The sequence below is a fragment of the Nicotiana attenuata genome, chromosome 10, assembly GCF_001879085.1.
Source record: "Nicotiana attenuata strain UT chromosome 10, NIATTr2, whole genome shotgun sequence".
Classification (NCBI taxonomy): domain Eukaryota; kingdom Viridiplantae; phylum Streptophyta; class Magnoliopsida; order Solanales; family Solanaceae; genus Nicotiana; species Nicotiana attenuata.
Window position 1 is genome coordinate 29389810 of NC_031998.1, and position 11773 is coordinate 29401582.

Consider the following 11773-nt stretch of genomic DNA (forward strand, 5'->3'; position numbering starts at 1 on the left):
TTTTGATGCTTTTGGTTCTTTCCCTGCTCGATGTGGTATTACATTATTCATTCACCTAGAGTTTCTATTGTCCCGAATCGGTCTTGGCCTCCAGTCAATTTTTTCGACGTGAGGGCTCGGAATAAGGTTCGTATCGGACCTTGGAGCCCGGTATCTAGCAGCTTCTCATCTACGGATTGCTTTTGGACAATAGTTGTATCCCCTTATATCTTTTTTTTTCTTGAATCTGGATAGCGTTGAGATATCATCCTCTATTCGAAGCTTGGTGCTATAATTGTGGTACACGTTGTTCCATGTCTTGAGTGGGAATTCCTAAAGATTATCTTTTGGCCTCCTAGTAGCTTCCAAACTTTTCTCATTCAGGTTTCTTGTGAAGGTCATGCTTGCCCAGTTGTCTGGCATAGTGGAGAGTAGTATCCTTTCCCTTTGGTATCACTCTACAAAGTCCCGGAGCAATTTTGTGTCTCCTTGTTGAATTTTAAAAATATCCTCCATCCGTCTTTCTACATGTTGTGCTCCGGAGTGTGCTTTTCTAAAGTATATGCAAGTTCAACAAAAGAACTTATAGAATTTTCAGATAGATGGGAGTACCAAGTTAAGGATCCTTTAGTTTAGGTCTCTTCGAATTTCTTGATGAGTACATACTCGATTTCTTCTTTCGTGAGATCAATCCATTTGATCCGGTTGTATAGGCCATGATATGGTCATGTGGATCCGAAGTTTCATCATATTTGGAGATATCTGGCTTTTTAAACTTCTTTGGGATGGGTGAAGGAGGGCACTCGACTAGTATGGTTATTGAGGGTATTTGTTTGGGTCAATTCCTTTTGTGGCAAGTGGAACTCTTAGGATCTATTTAATCTGCTCGTTCTGCTCCTTGACCTGTTGTTGTAAGGTAGAATTAAATTTTGTAATTCAGAATTTTCGGTCGTACCTGAGTCTGCGCCTTCAGTGCTATTCGAAAATACCCCCATTCCCATATTCCTTAGTCTGAAATTGGGTGTTTCTATGTCGATATGCACCCTTGGAGGCGGGGTTGGTATTGCTACTGTAACGCCACTTGTAAGAACCCTTAATGCCTCTCTGATTTGAGCATTCAATTGTTGTTTTTGCGTCATAAAATCTTTCACTGTCACCTCTAACATGTATCGTCATCACCCCTCCTAGTGGATCTTGCTGGAAAATTCTTCCTTGAATAGGACGGCGATATTGCGAAAGATTGATCATTTGGGGCTCGTGATCCTCTAGTTTGTTCTGTTAGCTGGACCATCGGGTTCACATGCTGGTTATTGACACCATACCTGGTGTTTTCCTTGAATAGGTAACGAACAAGTGAAAATAGTAGAAACATTAAAAAAAGCATTATGACTTTGGTTCAAATGCTCAATTGCTAGGCCCCACGGTGGGCACCAAACTGTTTAACCCAAAAACTAATTTTAAAATAAATAATTATGCTAAGGCCACTAGCAAACAGAATAATCCAAAATACATATAATAAAATAGCGAACAATAATGATGAATAAACAAAATAGAGATTGAGATAAAAGAATTCTTATTGAGTGTTTGGAATCCTTGAAAGAAATAATCAAGATGATAACTTCGTAGAAGGCTGTGTAGAATAAACAGTGAGTAATGTGTTGTATGTCATCATGTGTGTGTTATAAGTAGGGTAAGGTATTTATAGCCTAAGTGGGATGTGACATTCCGAAAGTGAGTAAGGTAAGGTATTTATAGCCTAAGTGGGATGTGACATTCCGAATTTCTAGCCCTATGTTGTGTAAGTGGTTAGTGGGAAGGCGAAATCCTCGCTAGCGATAACCGTGATAGCATAACAGACGGGGACCATGATCTCCGGAAGATTTCGAGCACAGTAGAGTTCGACACTGAAGGTGATAGTCTGTTTCGGGTACAAGCTCTTCCGATTGCTCCTGCTCTGAATTTAGATGGACAATCCTGGCTACGATTCTACTGTTATTGCGATTTTGGCCTTCGTGCTTGTGGATCTTGAACCGCTCCTGTCACGTGCAATTATTTTGTCATGCCACGTAGTGAGATCGACTTTTACCAATACAATAAAAATTATAGAAATTACAGTAACTACACCGCAAAAGCTACAATAGACGCCAGAAAATATATCAAACATAACATAAAATGCAAAAACTCTACCTTTAAATGTGAATTTTCGTTTACTTTTTTTACTTTTTTATTTTTTATCAAAATCAATTAACACTTGAATTCATTAAATATATTTGACGGCGACTAAAAATGCTCACACTTAACAAATTTTTAAAATCAGTAATATATTTGAGAGACTATTTCAAAATTCACATTTTCGTTTTTTCTAAAATACACTAAGCTCACCCGACCCGACTCTATATTTGAGAAACGGGGCATGTGTATAAAAGCGGGATCATTTTCATGTTTAGGGTTTATCGCAGCTAGGGTTCTGAAACCCTTCTAGATTCATCGCGAAACCCTCTTTCTGTCATCGTCGCCGGAGATTTTCAGTATCCGATCTGACCGGAGAGCAGGTCACCGGAAACAATGGCTTTAGCTTTCGATGAATTCGGAAGGCCGTTCATAATACTAAGGGAGCAAGAACAGAAAACCAGATTAAGAGGCCTCGATGCTCAAAAGGCCAACATTTCCGCCGGAAAAGCTGTTGCGCGTATCCTGCGTACCTCATTGGGTCCTAAAGGCATGGATAAGATGCTTCAGAGCCCCGACGGCGATGTCACCATCAGTATATTCTTATTCCATACTATTCATTCAAGTTTGATTTATCTTTTTCTAGCTCCGTATTCTACTTCTGAGATTTGCGGTTTAAAAAAAGGTGTCCTTTTTGGTTTTGATTTGATTTTTTTTAGAACTTGTTATTTGGTATGTTCGGTAGGAAGGTGAATGTTTCCGTAGATTAATGCTTTCGTGCAAAGTGCTCTCCGGGGAAGTTTGGTCGGTGAGCAGAAAATATTTTCAGGAGAAAATATTTGTTAAGGATTGATAAGAATTGGATAGTGTTTTAAAGAAAATTTTGAGCTTCAATGATTCATTGTATTGTTAAAGCAATGGTTGCCACAAGTGATATGGAGTATGAGCTGGGATGCATAAAGGAATATGGTTTTGAGCATGAGGGAGGGAGGTCAGTTTCCACATCTTGGTGGAAAATGTGCCCTGGGAAAATATTCATCGGTAATCAAACACCGAAAATGACATCTTGATAGAACATACTTGACACGTTTTATTTTTAAGTAAGCGGATTCTGCTTTGCTAGTTGTAATCTTGAGATTCTGATTAACATGTGAGAAACTGTGAGATCAGTAGATTTGGTTCTGTTAGTTGTCTCTCATTTAGTCGTAGATGCATAACTGATCCTGAGAAATTTCGTCAGAGGTTGCAATGAGTGAGCTTATGAGTTCTTTTTCAGTTGTTAGACTTAGTAGAATATTGACTGTGACTAGATAGGGTTCTAGCATCTAGTTGGTTGTGCTCCTGCAGTTTGGACCTCCATTGTTTGTTTAAGTTATGTCTGTTTCATTTAATCTGTTTGATGTGATGTATATCAGTATGAGTGTCTGCTATTACTTGTGGTTTTCAGAGGAATTCAAAGCGAATAGTGCTTACCCTGGATACATTTTATTCGTGGGAGGTGGCTTTGTTAGGTTTGTTTTAGGATGTGATTTTAGTTTGTACAGATTAGTAGTATTTCTGATGTGGGAATTGTGAACAGTCAAGGGAGGAAATCTTTACTTTATGTCTATTCTTGTTCATTTCCTTACAAGGTTCAAATGTGAAAGAGACATTATAATGTTTGAGAAGTAACAATACCATTTATTGCTTTTGGAGACTATTGTTAGAGTAGTTTATATTATAGTTTATTGCCTGTGTTCCCCATTAAGAGGGTCTGTTTTGTTTTCCTTGGAGTGGGGTGTGGTTGGGTTTGGGGTGGGGGGAACGGGCGTGTGTGGCTTTAATGTGATTAGCCTCATGCATGCCTTCCCTATAAGAATGCAAAATGATCCTGCTTCTTATGATTTTCTAATCAGTGTTCTTGGAAATGTAGTTTTTGTGATGGACCATAGGGCATCACACAGTAATTTTTCCTTGGAGCGTTGCCTAATTCAAAAGGCATGCCATTTGAGGCCTTTCTTTAAGCTTTTTGAAGAGGTCATGTTTCTTTTCTTTCTTTCAGATGTGCCTTTATTCTATACAGTAGTTATAATCTACTTATGTTTGGCCAGAGCAGTAATATTTTGAATGCATAGTTGACACTATTTTGCGCTCTTCTCTTTCTTCATCCAACCTATGCATACAAATCTCATCACTTTTTTAGAGTTTTACTAATATTGGAGTTTTGTATTGTCAGCAAATGATGGTGCAACCATTTTGGAGCAGATGGATGTTGACAATCAGATTGCGAAGTTGATGGTTGAGTTGTCACGAAGTCAAGATTATGAAATTGGTGATGGAACCACTGGAGTTGTTGTCATGGCTGGGGCACTTCTAGAACAAGCTGAGAAGTTGTTAGAACGTGGTATTCATCCTATACGGGTTGCAGAAGGGTATGAAATGGCTTCAAGGATTGCAGTTGAGCATTTGGAGCGTGTAGCAAACAAGTTTGAATTCGGTCTGAATGATGTTGAGCCTTTGATTCAAACCTGCATGACTACTTTGTCATCCAAGATGTAAGTGACAATCAATTTCAGTGTCTGGTTAAGATTTCATATGTTGTGACCTTATTAATAAAGGATTTCATATGTTGTGTAATTGTACTTTATCACGTTGCGGACAGGCCTGTAATTTATTCAGGAAATGCATCATGGATTCTATTTGCTACTTCTGATACTGATTACAATGCTGACAGCCTGCAGCAGAATTTTACTTGTTTTGATATGAATGATTTACTGCAGTGTGAATAGATGCAAGCGTAGTATGGCTGAAATTGCTGTTAAAGCAGTTCTGGCAGTTGCTGATTTGGAGAGGAAGGATGTAAACCTGGACTTAATTAAAGTTGAAGGAAAAGTTGGTGGAAAGTTAGAGGACACAGAGCTAATTTATGGTATTGTAGTTGACAAAGATATGAGTCATCCACAGATGCCAAAGCAAATTGAGGATGCCAAAATTGCGATTCTGACATGTCCTTTTGAGCCTCCAAAGCCAAAGACCAAGCATAAGGTTGACATTGATTCTGTGGAAAAGTTTCAAACTTTACGCCATCAAGAGCAGAAGTATTTTGATGACATGGTTCAGAAATGCAAGGTAAAACTGCAGCATTTGTATATGAGTTATAGATGGTTGAGAAACCTTTTCTACAGGAAAATAAGAAGAAAGAGTTGAACCTATTCTTTTTGTTCCAATAAGGCAATGAAAGTGGGAGGGTTGGGGCAATAAAAGCTTAATGGATGTGTCTTAGCCCTTATAGATGTATTGGAGTAATGTAAAGTCTATGATCAGCTGAAACTGTAGTTTTCCCCCTGAATTTTCAGGTGATAATGTTGCAAAACCGATTCCCTTCTCAGTTCTCTCTCACACATTTATTTCTTTAAGCAAAGGAATTTGTTGTTTCCAGACATTTTTTGCATATGCAAAACTAAATTAAGAATGCAATGCAGAGATATCTGTTCTCCCTTCTTGCCTACTGTGTGGTCTGCTATTAGCATAAACAAGTAGAGGCAGTCGATGCCAATGTTTAGCTCACAATTATCATTGACTCATATATAAAGGACCTTCATTTGGTGATGCGAGATATATGATGTGAGGTTTTAGGGCCTATTGTTGCAATATATGGTTTTACATGCAGTTGATCTTATCAGGATCTTTATTTCCTTACATTCTTCTATGGAGCTTCATTTGTCTAACAACTGTGCCAATACCTAACAGGATGTTGGTGCCACATTAGTTATCTGCCAGTGGGGGTTTGATGATGAAGCAAATCACTTATTAATGCATAGAAATTTGCCTGCCGTTAGATGGGTAGGTGGTGTGGAATTGGAGCTGATAGCAATTGCCACAGGTTTGTGTCTACTTTTCTTATTGATATGATGCCTTCATCTTCCTGTGTTTCTGTCGGATCTGATACTTTAATTGCATGTTCTTGGTATTTGTGCATCTGATTAGGTGGGAGAATAGTACCAAGGTTTCAAGAGTTGACGCCTGAAAAACTTGGCAAGGTACACCCCTTTAGACACCTTTCTTTCTGCTCTAATTGTGGATGTATATTATGTATCTATGAAACATCGTGGACATGTATGGTCTAAGTTTTGTGTGGAAGTTGTTAAAAGAAGATTGGTTAGTTTTCTCAAAGCAAATAACCGGCTTATCTTAAAGTTTATGGATAGGTTATGCATCTTTTGCATATATATTGTTAATGAAGTCACAAATATGTTGTGAAAGTCTTTCTCGTTCAGTAGTACCCAGGAACAGTAGACATTCATAGCTTGCTAAGTATTCCGCGAGAGCCTTTTCATTTCATTAATCTTTCTATTTTTACTAATGTTACTCCATGTGCTTATGGATCTGTACTTCTCTCTACCGGCTAAATATGATGTTTTATAAGTTCAGGCTGGTATAGTTCGGGAGAAGTCTTTTGGTACTACAAAGGACAGAATGATATACATTGAACATTGTGCAAATTCAAGGGCAGTAACTATATTCATCCGTGGTGGTAAGTTGGTTGCCTGCTGGAATGCCTTGTTAGTACATTCTACTGTTGATGGAATTTTGCATTTGCTGGATTTTGATCTCTTTTTTAATTGTTAATCAATGTTGCTTCTGAAATGCCTTATTAGTTCATTCTGCTGCCAATGGAAATCACGTGTGTTTTTTGTTAGTTTTTTAGCTGTTAATAAGTATTCACAATAATTAACTGTGTATTTGGATCTTCTGTACTTTGCCCTTGCCCTGTCTGTGCATGTTCATTAGATTGTGACAGTTAACCATTTACTATTGAACTCTACATATTGATGCTCCTTAGATCTAGATGACAGTACATAATGTCATGAGCTTGGTAATCAAGCATTAATTCTCTTTTGAAGCATTTTTTCCCCTAAGAGTTTGAGGACAACTCCAATTCGTGCTGAGTTGAAATAGTTTGGTCTGTCCGTGTATTTAAGTGTTTGCGTGGTTCAGATGGTCCAGACTTTACCCAAACAGGAAAAACAAACTACTATTGACTGAGAAATAAAAACCAAATCAATCAAATACTCCATTCGCATCCCAATTTATGTGTCACCATTTGACAGGGTACAAAGTTTAGGAAAGAAAAAAAGACTTTTGAAACTTGTGGTCTAAAATAAACCATTGAGATTTGTGTGGCTAGAAATTATCTCATTGAGGGTAAACCAAAAATTTTAAAACTAAATTATTTCTAAATTCAGAAAAGTGACATTCCTTTTGGGACAAACTTATAGCCTGTTTTGCCAAGCGTGTAAAATCAGCTTATTTGGAAAAGTACTTTTCTCAAAAGTGCTTTTCAAACATTTGGTGAGAAGCAGGTTGTGCTTGGCTAATTAACTTGAAAAGCACTTTTGAGCTGTGTTACTCGGACTCTTCAAAAGTAATGTTGGGTGCGTGTCGGATCATCCGAATTTAGTGCATTTTTGGATGATCCGACACGGGTGCGGCAACACTTTTTGGAGAGTCCGAGCAACATAGCTTTTGGGCAACAATTAGTGTTTGGCCAAGTTTTTAGAAAGTGTTTCTAAGTGTATTTTCCTCAAAGTTCTTTTCAAAAAAGTATTTTATGGAGAACCTATTTTTTCTTGCCTCTCAAAAATTGCTTCTGCTTTTACTCAAAATCACATCTTGTCCTTCTAAAAGCTTGGCCAAAACCCCAATTTGGGAAACAAGCGCTTTTAAAAAAAAACACTTTTGGCCAAAAAGAAGCTCGGGTAAACAGGCTATAAAAAGGAAAGAGTGTATATAAACTGGGACGGAGGGAGTAATATTTAAATCCGATGGTTCTTGCTGTATGCAATGTCATTGGTTTGATTTGGTCTGGTTTAACGTCTAAAAAATATGTTTCCCCTAACATTACATTGTATGAAAGTGAAAAATCATTCGTTAAAATCAAACATGCTTTTGTAATTACTTGTCAACCTGGATATGACATTTAAATTATACCTAATAAACAAATCCATGACCACAAAAAAGTCTAACAAAAAAGTAAAGCACATTTTAAATGCTCAGTGAATAGCATTTTCTCAAAAAGTGCTTATTTAGGACCGGTGTTTTAAAAGACGTGGGCGCAAGGCGATGCTTTTTACATATGCCTCAGCGAGGCGTAAGCCCCATAGGTATTTAATTTTCAATTTTTATAAAATAATATAATTATAGTAACTGAAACAGCCTCTTTGCCCTTTCGGGTAGGGGTAAGGCCTGTGTACGTATTACCCTCTCCAGACCCCACCTTGTGGGACTATACTGGGTAGTTGTTGTTGTATAGTAAATATTTATAAATAGGTAAAATTGCATAAAAATTGAAGAAAACTATATGTGTGTGCACGCGCGCGCGAAAACTAGTCAAAACAATCTATTATACGCTATTTATAAGTACAAGTAACTTGAGTCTAAAAGAATAAAGTTTTCTACATGAAGGAACAAAAAGAATGACTAATCTGCAATTTGAACTTTAAACTTGCTGCTATGAAGGAGAATGGAGTTCTCTTTGTATTTGTAAAAAAATTGAATATTCGTTGCTTTGGGAGATATTAGCAGACTAGCGGACAAGATAATTGGGAAAGACCATGAATTAGGGCTTCAATCAATAGAAAAAGGTCTTCATTTTTAAATTTAATACATTTCAGTCCCTTTTTAACTTTTGAGTAATTACCAAGCTGACTTTTGAGAATTTGGGTATTATACGAAGGGTTTATTCAACAAATTTTGTTTTAATTTGAAAAAGACACTGGGGCTTATGCCTCACTAGAAAAATGCGCCTCAAACGTCCGGGCGTACGCCTCTTGAGACTTTCGCCCCACACTTTCGCCTCGAGGCGTTTTTGGTACACCTCGCCCCGGGGCTTGCCCCGAAAACACCTTTTAAAACACTGTTTAGGATAAGCAATAGAAGCATAGATCAATTTGGTTTTCTACGGTTTATATTGACAAACAAAATAAAATTGAAACTCTATGGTCTTTCTATTTTTCAAAACCAAAACGAACAGTACAATTTCTAGAAGATAGATTGGTTTATTAAAATATCCCCCCCTCCCCCAACCCGGTCTAAGTGTATCTAACCTGGTAGATGTGAGTTAAGCTAAAAGTATGCATAGTTTGCTGTCATCAAGGTTGGTGCGATTTGTTCTGGGTGGAATTCATGGTGCAGTGTGTTTTAACCTATGCAAATTTGAGGTTCTTGTTCTAAAGATTATGGTGCACTATGTGAATGACATTACATACTGCAAGAACTGTCATGAATTTGGATGCCTGAGCTGTTATTTGATCAATGTACAGGCAACAAGATGATGATAGAGGAGACGAAACGTAGTATCCATGATGCTTTATGCGTTGCTAGAAATCTAATTCGCAACAACTCAATTGTGTATGGTGGTGGTTCAGCAGAGATTTCTTGCTCAATTGCTGTGGAAGCGGCTGCTGATAAACACCCAGGAGTTGAGCAGGTAGCTTTACTTTTTCTCTTTCAATTTTTCTTTATATGCCTTTTGTATTTAACTGTCATTAGCTGAGGCCTCAATCCTTCTCTCTGCAGTATGCGATCAGGGCATTTGCTGATGCTTTGGATTCTGTCCCAATGGCACTTGCTGAGAACAGTGGTCTGCAGCCCATTGAAACTCTATCTGCTGTTAAGGCTCAGCAAATTAAGGTAATCCAGCTTATTAATACCTAGGATCAATATTAAAATTAGTCCAATATTGAAGAGTCGTACTATGACATATCCCAGGCAGTTGAGTGTAAGAAAAAGAAAAAAGTTTCAGAAGCTGTTTATCCCATTTTCTTTCATCGATGTATCCGATGTTTTCAGAACACTTTTTTATGACCTTATGACATCCCAGGCTGTTGAGTGTTAGAAAAAGAAAAAAGTTTCAGAAGCTGTTCTTCCCATTTTCTGTCATGTATGTATCTGATGTTTTCAGAACAATTGTGTTATAACCTTGTGACATATCGTGACATATCCCAGGCTGTTTGTGTGTTAGAAAAGAAAGTTTCAGAAGCTGTTCTTCCCATTTCTGTCATGTATATATCCGATGTTTTCAAATCAATTGTGTTATAACCTTAACTTCAAATCTTTTACGCAGGAGAACAATCCATGCTGTGGAATAGACTGCAATGACGTTGGCACAAACGACATGCGTGAGCAAAATGTCTTCGAGACTCTAATTGGGAAGCAACAACAGATATTGCTTGCAACTCAGGTTGTCAAGATGATTCTAAAGATTGATGACGTGATTTCTCCATCTGAGTATTGATGTTAAGTACGAGAATGCTAAATTTTTCTTTGACTAAAGAGGAGGTGAATGTTTTCCTTTTTCGCTATGCCAACCCATAAGTTTTGTTGGGTGAAAATTTTCATGATCTTATGCTTTGGTTTCTATGTTGTGATTTGAGTACAGCTTGTTGGTTGATGAACTGTACTCATTCGATGGTTTTCAATTTGATTGATGATCAATGTCTGTCACGGTATGCTCTATCAAAAGCTTATCTTTTGCTGGTCTCAGAGATTTTGCCACTTAGCTAGAATGCTCTCAAAACCTGAAGTTTGTGTGTGCTCTCATCTGAGTTTGGTGGCCCTTTATGTAATGAACATCTTAGAAGGATTCTATGATCTCCTATTAACTCGTGGTGGCATTTAAATGCCACTGAACTATTTGTCTTTAGCTGCAAATGTGAAACGTGAGATGTATGAAACCAGCAACAATTTAGTAAACAGGCTAAGAGCTTTGTGCTGATGATGGTTGATCATTGCGTGCTAAAAAAGTTGATGAAGAAGTAGACTCGTGTTCATTTCCTTGTCATCCTACGTTCAGATCTAAGTTTTGCTTTCTGTGGTTTTCATTTTCGATGTCTTTTGGTTATTGTTACACAGAAAATTTCAATCAGTGTCCTACACCGTAACATCGTAAGATGCCTTATAAGTTGTGCTCCTGTAGTTTAATGAATCGATACAGCAGGTACATTGGCTACGTTTGGATGTAGGTTATCATGATAACTATAGAAGATTTCTACCTAAATTGAATTATTATGGTATTTAATTTCACGTTGCATCCATCTGGGTGCTCAAGCTGATCTTTTTCCTTGGTCTTTCAAGTCGAACTTCATGCCAACGTAGAAGAGTATATTGCAACTTACTTTAGACAATAATGTGCGGTTTAGCTTACGCATTTTCCGACTATTTTACCTAGTACTTGTTGCTGCCTACTAGCATAGTTACTAGGTGTCTTTACCTACCGAATTTAGGCAGATTGGAAGAGGAAGATGTAACTTTTAATCTAGAACAACATAGAAGAGTAGAATGCAACTTGTAATCTAGAACGAATTGTGTCATGACAAAAAATTTCATCTTAGATTGTGATGGCGCCTAGCTATATTTGATAAGCAAGTCAACTCACAATCAACAGAATATAGTCTAGATTTCTTTAATTAACAAAGTCATAAATAAATATAGGAATAATCTCAAAACAACACAATATTTGATACAATCATAACATGGTCCGAACATGACCAAAACAGTACAATCCCCAAGGATTAGCTGGCACAAGTACACGAGCAACTACTGAATAAGTACAAGTCTGAATATATGATCAAAATTGACCAAGATA

General features: G+C 37.4%; 1 protein-coding gene across 1 annotated transcript; it reads left to right on the forward strand.

Annotated features, from left to right (window-relative positions):
- LOC109233216 (T-complex protein 1 subunit epsilon) lies at positions 2412-10903 on the forward strand. The gene is made up of 9 exons (XM_019399001.1): positions 2412-2743; positions 4364-4682; positions 4908-5256; positions 5878-6010; positions 6115-6167; positions 6559-6661; positions 9450-9616; positions 9706-9819; positions 10253-10903. The coding sequence occupies exons 1-9, from the start codon at positions 2545-2547 to the stop codon at positions 10421-10423; spliced, it is 1608 nt and encodes a 535-aa protein (XP_019254546.1). The 5' UTR covers positions 2412-2544; the 3' UTR covers positions 10424-10903.

Coding starts and splice junctions, on each gene's coding strand:
- LOC109233216 (XM_019399001.1), top strand. CDS start 2,545: ATGGCTTTAGCTTTCGATGAATTCGGAAGGCCGTTCATAATACTAAGG. Junction 6,168..6,558: donor CGCCTGAAAAACTTGGCAAG/GTACACCCCTTT, acceptor TTATAAGTTCAG/GCTGGTATAGTTCGGGAGAA. Junction 9,617..9,705: donor AACACCCAGGAGTTGAGCAG/GTAGCTTTACTT, acceptor TTCTCTCTGCAG/TATGCGATCAGGGCATTTGC.